Source organism: Punica granatum, chromosome 4 (genome assembly GCF_007655135.1).
Source record: "Punica granatum isolate Tunisia-2019 chromosome 4, ASM765513v2, whole genome shotgun sequence".
Lineage (NCBI taxonomy): Eukaryota > Viridiplantae > Streptophyta > Magnoliopsida > Myrtales > Lythraceae > Punica > Punica granatum.
This window is the reverse complement of record NC_045130.1, coordinates 20,590,404-20,606,110: the sequence shown is the minus strand read 5'-3', so window position 1 is coordinate 20,606,110 and position 15,707 is coordinate 20,590,404. Positions and strand designations below refer to the sequence as shown.

General features: G+C 34.5%; 1 protein-coding gene across 1 annotated transcript; it reads right to left on the bottom strand.

The window, feature by feature from the left end:
- Positions 1 to 7,010: 7,010 nt before the first annotated feature.
- Positions 7,011 to 9,027, bottom strand: LOC116202856 (transcription factor MYB8-like). The gene is made up of 2 exons (XM_031534485.1): positions 8,699 to 9,027; positions 7,011 to 7,948 (listed from the first exon to the last, which is right to left on the bottom strand). Exons 1-2 carry the CDS (start codon positions 8,826 to 8,828, stop codon positions 7,146 to 7,148), a joined length of 933 nt encoding a protein of 310 aa, XP_031390345.1. The 5' UTR covers positions 8,829 to 9,027; the 3' UTR covers positions 7,011 to 7,145.
- Between the last annotated feature and the right edge of the window lie 6,680 nt (positions 9,028 to 15,707).

Genomic DNA, 15,707 nt, shown 5'->3' with positions numbered 1-15,707 from the left:
GAATGCATTCTCAAAAAATGCATTCAATTATGCTACCGAAAGTGTCCAGAAGTGATGAGGGGTGTGATTGTTTCTGTGCATGTTATTACTGCTGGTTTAAGGGAAGGAAGGGGAGGATGATAAAACTGAAATAGTGACGATGTGGCCGTGTGTGAGCTAGTGGCGAACTGAAAAGGAGACGAAGCCAAGGAGACGAGTGAGTTGTTGGTGTTGCTGGACGGTGAGGCAACTGAGAGTGAAGAAGAGAGGGGCGCTGGTTCGCTGAGTAGGAGGAAGAAGTTCAGGTGTGAGATAGCTGGGCTTGAGTTGTCTATTGTAGAGGAAGAAGGTGTCGTGAGGGGAGGAGGTTGCCGGGGCCTGCTGAGCGAGAATGATGAGGAGATGTGGATGGCGGTGCTGCTGTTCTGTCTTGTTGCTTCCCGGTTAGACTTGCTCAGCCAAAGCAGAAGAAGCAGAAGGTGCATGGCTGTGACCAGCAGTCCATCAGAAATTTTTCTGAGCCGCTCATGAACCTGTGGATCTTTCTGATAGTTTTCCTTGATCCCGAAGAAAACGATACAGAGATGTGAGTTCCACTTTGTACATTGCCTTCCGTTTGAATGTTGATAATTCGTGTCTTACTCTTCGGGATCAACTATGTGTGCCGCAAAATTCCATATGTTGCCCTCGCCATTTTTCTGTTAAAGTCTTGGAGGGTCGTAGCCGAGAACCTTCCCCTCCCAGAGCCGACAGATAAAAACGAGGTGCTGACAGGGAGAGTTTCACTTCTTAGTAGCTTGACCCAACTCAAACCTGAATTAGTCGAGGCATATCAGACCTTCAGAGATCAGGTGGTGCAAATCGGGAAAAAAAATTATGTATTGCGTTCTTCAGTCTCTCCGATGCTCTCCGTCTCTCTGTTTTTCAATCTCCATTTGAAGATTAGGTCCACAACAATGGTGAAATCAGCCATGCTTTTTGCTCCATTCGTGCTCTGGCGGTCAAAGTTTGAAGTCATTTCTTTACCTATCTAAGCTGTTGGAGCTTATAAACTTTTTTTTACCAAGGGTGTTCGAGTCTCGCCGACTAATTCATGGGGTTCCGTCAATCCCGGTTGCACATGGAGCGGGTAATTACGTCAAAAACGCTCTGATGACTGTAAGAGGTTTCGAATCCTGTGGCGCTCCAGTTGGAGCTTATAACTTGGAAGCCTGACTTTGATATCAACACGTTGGATGCTTAGATGCTAGTGAATGGAGTGTGATTTTAAACTTTGTGAAGGCAATGAAAAAATAATTAGAAGATATAATGTGAATGTATTTTCCCATAAAATATCACCCTTGTATGTGCCCTTATCTAGGGCATGACACACATTCTAGCACTGTCTAGCATTCTCTAGCGTATCTTTTACAAGCAACTAGAGTACATATATAAGATTCCTTTTTTTTTTTTTTGAAAAATACATGTGTAGGAGTTGTATGGAGGTAGAATTAGGTAAAATCCAATTCATAAATTTTATTTCTTACTTGTCTTATATCAAGTTCTAACATTTCTAATTTAATATGAATTTATCTTCTATACATTTGATGACAACTAGCACTTTAAAGTTCAAATTAAAAGACTCTTCTTTCTGGAAATGAAAAGCTTCTAGAGCTTGTTATCCTAACCATTAGTAATTATTTTTTAATTGCAAATTACTTATACACATTTTAAGAGGTTGCAAGAAAGTTATAGGACTTTATTGCACTTTATTTTGTTGAATGGTTTCAGAAATAATACAAGCTGGAAGTTTCTGCCTTTGTGATAAAATTTGAAATTAGACCTATATTATTGAAGCCATTTCTTCACCTATCAAAGGTTCATTTGTTTCTAAATTGCAGTACTTTGTACGAGCTTTCCATAGACATAAAGAACACATAAATTGGACGTACGAGCAAAGGGAATGACACCCTAAAAGTACGCACGATGAATTGCTGGGCCTGCTCATGGCTGCACGAGTTGCTACTTTGGGGGGCCTGTGAGATGCGCTCTGATGTTAGATTTCGATAACTTTGCATGTCTCAATTCGTCTTTGAATTTTTATTTTATGTACTTGCTAGAAAATGTTCAAAAATATTTTATTTTTAACTTGTTAAAATATTATTAAGAAGGCGTCAACCGTTGAGGCGACTTCACACCAGCTAAACACATTCAGGCTTCAGTGATTTCAGTACTTAGGGAACTTAGGATTTCGGAAAATTAGAGTTTACTTTTGAAAAGAAAAAAAAGAGTTTAGTCGAGGCATATGTGTGTGTATGTGTGTGTATATATATATATATATATATTTCTAGTAATTGATGATATGTGGTATGCAGGATAATGGGAAAATTTTAGATGATCATAGTTCAAATGATGTGGTGAGGAATAACCAATAGGAATTCTATAATGAAAATCAGTTATGATAATTATCCGAGTGATTAGCACCAAGTCCCTAATTTCACATATTTTGATTGGTACTTCCTCATGCCACGTGTCGAGGTAGGATCACCTAATAACTTTTTCAAGATAATAGTTGAACTTGAACCCAATTCGTTGGTAGCATGTGGTCGAGGAACTCAAGGAAAGTGTTGTGACGCTTGGGAAAGGATACTCAAATAATCAAACACGCAACGATAATCTTCCCTCTTTACCAGTGCAATCGAATAGGAATCATTCAAATGACTAACAAACAACCAACCCACCGGACAAAAAAGAAATACCCACCGAAAAAAACTAACAAACAACAAAATGCGTTGCTTTTTTTGTCTGATATAAAACTGTCATAAAGATAGATCGTAGCCTATTAAAGTCTGATTATAGCTCAATAAAATGAGCCCGATACTTTCTCTAAATTGGAGGGATAAATCCAACAGTAACTTATGGTAATGTCTACGAAACCAAATATTTCGAAAAATTATTTTCTGAATTTTCTTTATTACCTAAATATTATTTGGAAAAAAAATTGTATTATTCATTATTTTATAAATTACTGATCATGTATGAAATGTGAGTTTGTGATTTTTATTTTTTGTGGATATGCGATAAATGTATGCAATGTTATATTCTGTAGATAAAATTAGTAATTGAAAATATGAAGTAGTACTATCAATCATGGTAAAGAAACTATCACATTTTTTTGTTTATTTTTGTCACAGTTTTTATTTATTTCTCAAAGATTATTTACTCTCATTTCAAAATATCTCTTTTTAAAATTTATTGAAATTTGCTAGTTTACTCCAACATGGGTCGTAGGCCTATCCCATTTTTGTGGAAATTTTCAAAATATTTGGTTTCAAAGATTATTTACTTCTTTTGCCCGAATAAAACTCTCACAAAAATGGATCATAAATCTATAACAGCCTAAAAATGAGCCCGATTCTTCCTTTAAATTGCAGGGATAAACCCAAAAGTAACTTATGCTAATGTCTATGAAATCAAATATTTCGATTTTTTTCTAAAATTTCCTTATTATTTAAAATTTGTTTCGAAAAAATTTGGTATTATTTGCTATTTTATTAATTACTGATCATGTCTGAAAATGTTAGTTGGTGATTTTGATTTTTTGTGGATATGCGATCAATGTATGACAGTCAATTTAAATAAAAAAAATTCGTGATCCATTCTCAAAAAATTGACCAATTTAATTCGTACCATCAACCATTGTCAAGAAATTACACATTTTCTATATTTATATTTATTTTTTAATTAAATTGTCACATTATCTTTTTCAAAGATGATTTACTTTTGCTCCAAAATAAATTTTTTTAAATACTAATGGAAATTTGCTAGTTTACTCCAATATGTTAATTAAGTCAAATTGTCATATGTATATAGATAATATAAGTATAAAACTAGCTAAAAATATTTTGTGATATTTTTGCCATTTTAAAACGATATCTGAAATATGTATCAAGGTAATATACAAATCCTGACCATTAGATTTCTCAACTTTTAATTCTAATTGTTCATAATATTTAACTTTTGGTACTTATACTATGGAAGGATGTCGTGTTGGAATCAGACTCCGAGGCATTGTTTAAATGCTTAAAGGGTGAAAAGGATCCACTTAAATTTCTAGTAGGTCTATACGGATTTGGACCCATGTTTATACTAAAAGTTCAAGTTGAAAGGTGGTAGCATCCAAATCCATATAAACCCAAGCAATGTTTGGTTGTCCAACAAGGGAGGATAGGATTTCTAAAATTCTAAACACATATTTGGTTATGATAGGATAAGTATTATGATAGATTCACCAGAATATTATTATTAAAGAGTTAATCCAAGTCAAGGGCCGGGTTAGGGGCATATTAGGATACAATCTTATGCGGAAAGAACATTATTTCCCTTACTTCAGCCTCATAATTTTCGAAATTTGCCACCGACTAGAAGAACAATGGAGCGATGCTGGCTTGACATCTCCGACCACCATTTCAGCCAGGTTGTTGGTGGCACGAGGTTTCATTGGCCTCATGAATTGGGTGATGGTAGTCTGCGTGGGCCTCCATCGCTCCGGAATCTGACCACTCTCTCTTATCCTTGGAGAAAGAGAGGGAGAAAGTGAGGAGAGAAAGGGGTCCCTCTCTTTTTTAGAGAGAGGGGCCCATTCTGAGACGAAGGAGGCTCGACACCAGCCTCCACCCCCAATTTAAGTTGTCGTACTAACCTTGGTCTTGTTAGTGACCTAGTCGGGGTGGTGATTGTCAATTTTGGGCCACCACCGGGCTCCTTTCCATATAGCTATGTTCTTTGACTCAGTTTTCCTCTTTTTTATCTTTTTTATTTTTCATTTTCGAGAGTATTTTAATATAAAAATTTTAAAAATACTTTTTTCGGTAAGGAAAAATTTTAAAAATATTACATTGGTTTTTCTGACAATGCCAATTAATAAAGTAAATTTTCTAAAATTACAATTTTCTTTAGCAAATTTTTACCATTTAGATACAAGTATTTATTTCATTATCAAATTGATGATGGGCACATTCACGGTAAGTATGAGTTCTTATCCTATGCCTTCAGGCATAGGTTAAAAAAATTCATATTAAATTATTGGGCATGTCAATAATTTCATTTTCTTATCCCAATCCCAAAAATCAAAGAAACAAATTACTAGGATATAGATATCCTTGTGATTTTAACTTCCATCACATTCTTCCTATAGATCCTATCCAATTTATGAAACAAAACATAGTCCTTGTTGGGACAAGATGCCTATAACACAAAATGAGATAACGGAAAAAAATAAATCGAACACCAGATATACATGGTAAAACCTTCAAGGAGGAAACATCCACTAGATCGATAAACATGAGATTATAGCTCTTAGAGATGTCTCTCAATTTTAGTCCCATTACAAAATTCAATCCCGATAAGAGTCTAACCTTGATATCTCTCCTAGAAAATTTCCTAGGATATTTCATGGTACAAGAAATCTCGAACAGTCCTATAATTATTCTCCTATACGGCTGGTGGGGGACTCCTGCTCTTATGTGACAACATGTAGTATCTTTAACTTGGCTCAGCTCACAACAAACTGGACAGTCTACTACGGCTGCGCAGCCCTTTGCGGTTGGGATCAAGGCTGATGGGATGTTCTTTACCTAAACTACATTTGAGTTCGGTGTGATGAAAGGCAACCCTAAGTGCAGATTGGGTGTCAGTTACTTTAAGGAGATGAGCTATGAAAATTGGGTTTTTGGCTCCCATTTTCTTTGTACTTGATATTGTGCAAAGAAAGAAGACTCGATTGTGATGTACTTAACTTATCATGGTTGATTTTTCCTCTTTCTTTTTTTTTTTTTGAGATACGGGGCCAAAGCCCGATCGTGGTTTATTTGTTGTGATAAGATGTGATTTTTCTTAGTCAAAATAATAATAATAATGATAATAATAATATCATGGGCCCCCTATATTACTTTGGCCCACTTCCTAATGTCGGCCCAAACTCTTGGAAAAGCCCAGGCCTGCTTCACTTTCTTAATTTGCAAATTTAAGTGTAAAAACAGTTCGTGGACTCACGAACATTACTTTGTCAAAAATTCATATCTTGTTTATATGTAGTTTCAACTAAATTAACTTTCTATATTGCATCTATTTCATTGTACCAAACAATAAATCTCCCTTATAATAAAAAAATGACAATTTATATATACATACATACATATATATATATATATATAGTTAACAAGACATTCATATCTGTTAAGTGCACTCAAGAAATTGAAAGATATATTGAAAAGGATTTAACACTGAAAGCCTTTGGTGTAATGAACCGCAAGCCCTTCTGAAAGAAAGACATAATAAAAAGGAAAGGCTTGGTTGCGGGAACCGACGGTGATGAAGGTTATCGGGAAAGAACGCTCCCTTTGTAAAATAGGCCTTTTTATAACTAATTAGAGTTGACATGAAATGGATCACGGAAGAAGACGTATCCGATGAATGAATGATTGTTTCCCCTCCCACTCAGACGGGTTCTTCTATTGAAGAGGTTCCCCTTCTTCTCTATGAGGTGGGGTAAATCTCCCTTATAATAAATAAATTACACTTTATATATATATATATACACACATATATATATATAGTTAACAAGACATTCATATCTGTTACGTGCAATCAAGAAATTGAAAGATATATTGAAAAGGATTTAACACAATAATGCATGCCTTCATTTGATAATCAAGATGTTTCAGGTTCGATACTCGTTGTGAGATTACTCGAGTCTCTTTTGTAACCGGAAAAAAAAAGGGGAAGGATATATCATCTGAGGTTAATGATATAAACATAATACAAGTTGCTAAGAATGCGAACTTTACGTTTGTTCATTCTTGACAGGAGTACTCATCCAAATTTTCCGGTAGGGGATTAAGTCATAAATAGATAGAAATTATAATATAAATATGTAAAATGTAATGGCCACCTGGCAAATAAAAAATGCCAAATTAAGATGCGTAAGTTTTTCTTACAGTTAGGTTTTGTACGAATGTAACAACAATTAAAATAGATTATAGATGAACGTCTTTCTCCTCTCTAAACAATGACAGCTGCATTTTCACAAAGAATTTAAAAAATAATGCCATACAAATTAAAGAAGCAAAAAATGAAAAATATGTTATTAGCTGAAAGAAATGTCGAAAACTAAGGACGACTACCTATCAATTCCATGTAAGTTGGTCCATGGGATCACTCAAGTTACAGAACATTCCACAAGGCACTTGAATCGACTCCATATATTCAAAATCGAAGCTTGAACTCAACATCCCAGCATCTATGTTATGATCATTAATATTTGGTTCACTGGTGCTTTTGTTTTCTGGTGAAATACGTTCCTCCCGATAATTGTCCGTGTAATGCTGCAACTGAAGCTCGTCATGCCCCATTGAAACTGGGGCTTCAGCACTCGTATTCCAAATGCAACTTTCTTCTATCACAGATGAGCTCAAAATACTATCTGAGATGGGGATTGATGGGTTTTGCTCCATGTGAAGGTACTTTTGATAATCATAAGGTTGAATGGGAGGGAGATCAGCAACAGTGTTGCTATCATAAGAGGAGAGTGAAGGTAACGTAACGAATGGTATCTTCACTTCTCTGGGGCCATCATCGATTTGGAAAACTGAAGACAGTTGTTTGTGGAGAAGTGAAAAAGTGGAGGTATTGCTGCTGTTGGATGATGAGCTGGCTTTCTTCTGATGATGGGACGGAAGGAGATTGTGGGTGTTCGGATCTAAGCCTTGAGCGATAAGCTTTTTCTTGATACAAGAATTCCAGAAGTTCTTAACCTCATTGTCGGTTCTTCCGGGCAAGTGTTTAGCGATCTGAGACCACCTGTTGCCTAGTATCCTGTGAACATCGATTATGGTCCTCTCCTCCTGCGCCGTGAAAGAACCCCTCTTGAGGTCAGGTCTCAGGTAGTTTATCCATCTCAGTCTGCAACTCTTTCCGCACCTCTGCAGGCCTGCATTTAGCTTAAGTAAGTAGCTTTGTCATAAAGAAATGTTGATTAACTTGAAATTGTAATGCCAAATGCATATGTAAATTATCGCAGATGAATTCCCGGCACGTATCACAATCACAATATTTCAGTATGGGCATATATATGTGTATATAGTTCTTCAGCATATGTGCTGACATATCCATTGACTTCAAGAATATAGAATTTAGGCAAAAGGTAGAATGCAATCAAATCTTACACTTATGATTATGCAAGCAACAGAAAATAGTGAAAAGATATATTTGCTTCAATATGTATAATTCAAGATCAGCTGGGTTGATGATCAGCAAATTGTTATCTACTTAGTAGAGACCTAGATCGTCAATCTTTTGATAATAATGTAAATCATCTTTTCCAGGAGAGATGTATGTACTATTGTAATTGTCAGCAACCAAATGATAATTTCACCAAGACAATGTGTTTCAAGATGGAAAAGAGGATAACAGTGGACACAGAAGGACCTCCCTTATATGGGAAGAATCCTTGGATTGGTGAAGGGTGGCGAATGATAGGGAAGTTTGTGAAACCCTTGCCATTTTTTATTTGTTTCGGCTAGGATTCTCATTTTGTTTTTCTACCTGGAATATGAAACCGATCATGACTTATCTAAGTACGTAAAAAGGAAAAACAGTCAAAACACAGAATGGTATTTGCAAAGACGCGAGAGAGAGAGAGAGAGAGAGAGAGAGAGAGAGAGAGAGAGAGGGTACGGGCCTGCAAGCTTAGGGACAGAGCTCCAACTGCCGTGGCCGTGGGTGGTGATGTGGCGGATGAGCTTCTCGTCTTCCTCGGGAGACCACAGCCCTCTCTTCACCTTCTGTTTGCTGCAACACTGGTGCCCCATTGCAGACCTTCTTATCTAAGCTTCCTTCTTCCTAATTCCTTTAAATTTCCTAACCCTCTCACTCTCTCTCTCTCTCTCTACTTCATCATCAGACTCAAGAGCTTTCCCCTGAGGTTTCTTTCCTGATGATCAATCATCTCATCCGTCTATTGATCTATCCATATATATACAGAGCTCCGCTCTCTCCATCTGACCTAGCTAGTTGGATGTTTCTTAGAACGGGGCTGCGTTGCTAATTATTCTACTTGTGCGGCAGAGAGAGAGAGAGAGAGAGAGAGCAGATAATAACTTGAGGTATACTCAGTAGAGGTAGGACCACACAATTGTCATATCATTGAGTGTGATTTGGTAGCTTCTATGATCGGTCTTTCTCTTCTCTATACTATATTTGTTCTTCACTCTTCCATTAAATAACTTGTTTTAATTAATTAGATTATCATTCTACCTCGAAGAAGCAAGGCACTGTGACATGATTGGCAAAGTCTGTGATAGACCTCCCCTTCAAGCAGTTAGTATATAATCCTTTTAATAATCCATTAATCAATATGAGAGATATAGCCAAAGAGGGGTGTGTGTGTGTGAGAGAGAGAGTCATTAATACTCTTAAGAAATTGAAATTAATTAGAAACTCTTGTCTTCAGGCAGTGGTCTACAATTAGTACAAGGAAAGGACAGACATCTTATCTAGTTGTCTTATGTACTTCAACAGTGATGACAAGTATTTTGAAGATTTCTTTATTCCAAAGTTTTGGCAAAGACTAGTGTCTCTACTCTAGTCTTGTGAAAAGGTGCTGAGAAAGCTAATAAAATGTCTCTAGAATTATTGGCTCCTGTATGAGATATGGAACTTCATTATGCTATCAGTCATAAGAGAGCGTTAGAAAATAAATACAGCCAGCTCATTCTCAAACTGTGTTGTACTTTTTATATATGTATTCAGTTTGGTGAAAGAGAAATTCCAGAATTTTTTTTTATCTAAAAGGGTGTAGTGCAATGTGGCACACGTCGTCACCTGGTAATCAAGAAGTTTTAGGTTTGATACCCATGAGTTATTACCCATGCCCTTTATTAGATCTTTGCTTTGTTTGGTTTGATAGTGTGATTTTAAAATTACACTTTAACTTAATTCTACCCACAATAAAATAAAATAACTCATACAAAATCAAAGGGTGGATTCCATTTATATTACTTTTTTTTCTACATCAAAACAAAATAACTCATATAAAGTCAAATGGTGGGCCCCATACATAACCATTTATACAATTCTTTTTCAAAATCAAAATTTGATTTTAAAATGTTACTTACAAACCAAATACAGCATTAGAATTTCTATTTCATTTTACTCAAATATTACAGAGAACAAGATTTAAAATCTTACTCCTGCATAGCACACTGTTAAAGGTTCACAGCAGAATTTCTGGCGATAATCTGTTGCAAATCCAGAAATTCAAATTCCATAGCAATTCCTAACTTAGGGGACAAAGTAGAGAACCAGAAAGAGGTATGGTTGAGTGGCTTGAGGCATTGAGTTTTGGCATTGGACCTCATGGCCGGCAAAGGACGCCATTCCTAAAAGAAATGTGATCATAAAGCATCTGCTAGTATTGAACTTTTTGAAATTATTGTTCCACATCAAAATATTTGGAAAAAATCCTTGAATTTGGGTACGATAAGCTCAAAACTTTTGAGTTATAGATAGACTCAATCATTTATAGGCTCAGTAAAAATTATATATAAACCTTTTTAAAAGATTTCCAAAAAATTAATGTAATTTCAATGGGAATTCTTTTAGAAAATGTTTATTTCAAAAAAAATTTTAAAAAGAAACAAGCAATCTATCAAGGGAAAAAAAACTTAGATACCATTTATGGAAAAAAACTATTTCCAACAAAAATTTCATTCAAAATTTATAAAAGAAAAATAGTGAAAAGAAGTAACAGTAGCATTTATTCCACTAGCTCTTATTCAAAGAGAAATTTGATGGCCTTTAATAAGAAGAGCGGGCAAATGTACGTATTAAGGTAATCTGAAGATTAGGTGGTGTTTTTTTGGGTTTATTTTCGGTTTTAAGAGGGGTCTGTGAGTGTAGTATAATTAAATATAAATTATACATATCTATTTTCAACTTATTATTAAGTTTTGAAAACTTTAAAGACCTAAAATTTAAAGTGTACAACATAATGCATTAAGATGATTTTCTTTGGGGAGGTAATGTGTGAAGTATCGTAAAGTTTCTAACATTATCTTGACTTGAGCCCCAAAACTTTTTATGTTTTCAACTGTGACTTAGCAATCTTTTCCTAAAATAAAATATTGAAAATGAAAAATTAAAATAAATAAAAAAGGAAGAGAATAAATGATCAATAGGAGGGGACAGGGGGCTGGGTTGTATCGTCGCTGGCCACTGCAGCCCAAGACTACGACGCCGGAGGCCTCTGTGGTCACCGACAACATGACAACGTTGCCATGTCCTGCGGTGGCTCGGAACAACCAGACATGGGTTGCAGTGGCTCAAGTCCAGCCATCGTAACCCATAGCAATGTCACCGGAAACCGCAGAGGCCGTTGACGATGTCACCTTAAACTGTGGTGGCTGGCGACGAGCTATCACGGCTCAGATAAGAGAGAGGGAAGGAGATCTAGGCCAGCTGCAGTGGCTCTTCGCTCTTTCGCTGTTGGCCTCAGATCGTGCCTTCACTCTCTCTGCCCCCTCCCTTATGTTCGTTCCTTGCAAAATGGGACTTATTTGTAATTATTATAAAAATGAGGGGCACTGGTGCAAATATGCAAAAATTATCTCTTAATCGAGGGAATCAGTTAAAAAATAAGTAGGTTTGTATTTACTGAATCATAAAGTGCTTTTTTGACTTAATAGGTTAATTCATATTTTTTTGTACGTATCAAATAAATTTAATTTAATTAAGTGCTGAAAAAATAAATTGAGCACTTATTTGAGGTAATTAAATGCCACCTAAGACTCAAAGTAGGAGCTCCTACTTTGATTAAGTCACCCAAAGTAGAAGTTGCTCTGATGGAAAACCTAATGATTTTGATTAAGTCACCCACAACATCATCTTATACTCGTTGCCTCCAAGTTTGACATCTAAAATTCCTCCTTTCTCATCGAGATTCAGCATATATGCAATGGAGATCAGAATCACCACATATGAGTGAAGTTACCTGGTAGGTTCATACCATTAATTAGTTTTCTTTTCAAACACCTTTATGTTGATATCCGTAAGACTAAAATCAGATTTTGATTCAAATCTTGTCGGGAGGATATGGAAAGTAATACTCATAAATATATTTAATACAACATAGATGATTCGAATTGGCTGGTCAAGAAGTTATCATAAGCTAGCCCTTTAAACTACAACCATTACCTAAAAATAGTAATAAAGAGTCGCATCTTTCACTGCCAGACATGATTTTATCTTTCAATTTATTGTAAATTGTTGACTTTCGTCTTGGTTATGACCTAGGCAATTGATCCCGCACGATGCTACGGGATCAAAATATTATATTCAATAATATGATAAAAATACACATTATGAAATTATTATTTCTTATATTTATCGAGAGTTAATTTCAAAAGAGAAGTCCTAATTTTACTCTCTTACTAAATATAGCCAAATCGAAACATGTTATAAATTTAAACATGTCCTTTCAAAATTAATTGTATTTATAAACACTTTTAAATTTCATTAATTTTTTCATTACAAAACAACTTTTAATTTTAGAAAAACAAAAATCTATTGTATTTATACTCTGAGTTTGTTCATCTAGTAATATATTCCAGTTATAAAACATAACTTTATTGAAAAATCATAAGTTAAGATTCCCATAAATGGTTATGAAGTTCCCCTTTCTTGATTATTATTAAGTGCATATTTCCATCGTCACTTAGAATTTGAAACAATATACATGTATGTTGTCTTACTAGAATATAAGAAAGTATCAATCTTATATATATATATGCCATATTTCCTATACACAGTGTAAAGTTTTTCATAATTTAATAAATTTATTTACAAAATAATTAAGGTCATCAAAATATATTTCAAGAAGTATATATTTGGACTACAATAACATTGAAATGATACTTGAATTACAAATAGAAGTTGCATATTAGATTTAAAATAATACTGAAATTATATCTAGTGGTCATACATGTCACTACAAATATTTGGAAAAAAATTATTTAAATATAAATATAATGATTATACTCTAAGATCTTTACAAAGTACGTGCAATATATATATAGCTCCTTCAGTTATTTTGGATGACATGCATACATAGGAAATGAAATCAACAAGAAATATAATTGAAGATAAATGTTAAATTTTTGGAGGATATACATGAGCAAAGGAGAAAACTTCAAAATCAAGTTATAAGAAAGTATTTTTCTTGTAATAATTAAAAGTTTGGACTAGAATTTAAAATAAAAAAGAAGAGTGTATGTGACAACACATGCTTGCCACACTCATTTTATCAGTGTTCTCTTCATCAAAAGTAAAGTCTTGGGTTTGATTTATGTGAAATTTACTATCAAGAGAGTTTTTACTCTTCAATGGGCCAATTGGGCTCGAATCTAGATTATTGAGGACACATTGGGATTTTGATTAGGCGATGCACACCGAAACAAGAAAAAAGAAAAAAGAAAAAAATTGTTACTATAAAACAATTGGGGTGGGTTGCCACTAGCACTATGCATTTAGCATGGGATGATCGACTTTGATTATTACGGATGAAGAAAAACCATGATTAGGGAGTTTCACCTATTAAAGGATTGATCCAGCTTTAATCTAAGTTAATTTGGACTCATTAGATTTGGGAATCACATGGTGCATATCTAAGAAAAAAATATTAATATAATTGGAATTATAAAGAAAAGAAAAGAAAATGGGGTGGATCCTACATGTGGGGAAGCCAGCCCTGCTCATCCGATGGATTGAGCATAGGACAAGTAGAAAGAGACCACTTAAATAAGGAAAAATTAAAATTGTAATGAATCTTTTATTTGTAATAGTTTTTTTTAATAAGAAATTTTTAAAAAATTAAAAGTAAAAAAACAGGAAGTGGACAAGTGAGAAAAAGGGTCTCACTTGTCACCATGAGTCGTTTGGTGACAAGGGTTTCACATTTTTATAAAGATAAAGATAAAAATGTAAAGATGTAAAGATATCTCACAAACTCATATAGATCCACATAAATATGTATGCAAAGCTTATATATCATACTCGCATACATTACCAAGGACAAAGCACAGTTACAGGGATTGCACGAGTGCAAGGATTAGTATTTCTCCCGAAGTATTCTTTCTTAAGCTTCATTTCCACCGTTTTATGTAACAGTGTTAATCATATTATGCAAAGATTTGAGAAAAAAACTATATTATACAAAGAGATAATATAATTTCGGCATATATATAATATATGTAAGCCCTAAAACCACATGATTATACATCCGATCCAGTCAATCTCTATCCTACTCCGTTCAGTTGAAATTAACAAATACGCGGTTTGCTTCACTCAACCGTTTCTTGCATATGTCAATTTATTGGTGTTAGAGGAAGATAGTAATGATTGGATGTCTTTTTTTATTGTTATTTCTTTTAGATTAAGTGCGAGATATTCGTGATTCCTGATATTAATTCTCACTTGGGAGCGGACATTAGATATATATATATATATAGAAATTGAATTTTGAGGAAATATATAATTTCAGTTATTACATGAGAGCAACGACAAAAAAAATTTAACTTTTATACCAAATGTAATAATTGATGAAAAATATTATACTTTAGTATATAAGACTCGACAAACCAGTATAAGAAGATGGAGTATATTTACAATTTTTCTCTTTTAACATAAGGATATTAAATTGCAAATACATATATTTTAAGGTCACACGACTCTCCAAATATAATGTGATAAATTATATTTAATTTTTTTTTCAGATCGATTAATTAACAAATTATTTAGTTATCATATAGAATTTCTGAGCAGCCCAACGCAGAAAGTCTATTTTGATAATTCTTAGATATCTAAATATTATTTTAATCGTAGCAAAATTATACTTTATTATTGTATTTTATAGCGGGGTAAAATCAAAAGATTTTATAAAATTAAGGGAAAATTTACTTCAGATCCTCAATCCTTGCCACTTTCGTCACTTTCATCTTAAGTAATTTTTTTGGGTCATTCTAGTCCTCGACTGTCCACGCTTTTGCCACTTTGGTGCTACCATCTCGTTTTGTCTTAATATTTTCCTCTAAAAAAAATTACCTCTAGAAAACAGAAAACAAAAAATAGCAAGAAGAGGACTAGTTCAGAGTCAAGGGAATAGCTAGTGAAGGAGGACGCCAAAGTCTCTGGGACGCCAGCAACCTTGGAGGTGGGTGGGGTCCGCCAGCCAATGCCCCGACCCTTGAATCAACTATGATCTCAACTTTGACATCTCTCGGTCAACTTGGGGCTTGGGAGCATCGGTCCCCCAAGAGATGCCAGCAACATCTAACTGGAGTGGTGGCTGCCAATTGCTAAGCTCCGCTTTGAATTATTTTTTTGAAAGGGAAGTGATATTTGATTTCCTCTTACTGGCTCGAAAATCCACGTTAGCATCCAATAATGAAAAATATGACAGTACGAGTAGAGTGGTAAGAATGTAAAAAGTCGAGGAAAAATTGGCTAAAAGGGATTTAGGATAAATATGACCAAGGGATCAAAGAGTGAGGGTGAAAAGAGCCTTTTTATCTAAAAATAAAAATTCTCTCGAAAAATTTTAAAAACAATGGAAAATATCGAATAAATTACACTTTAATTAGTCTCCTTACACATCCCGCAACTTGCGAATTTTTTTAGGTGTGCATGATATTTAA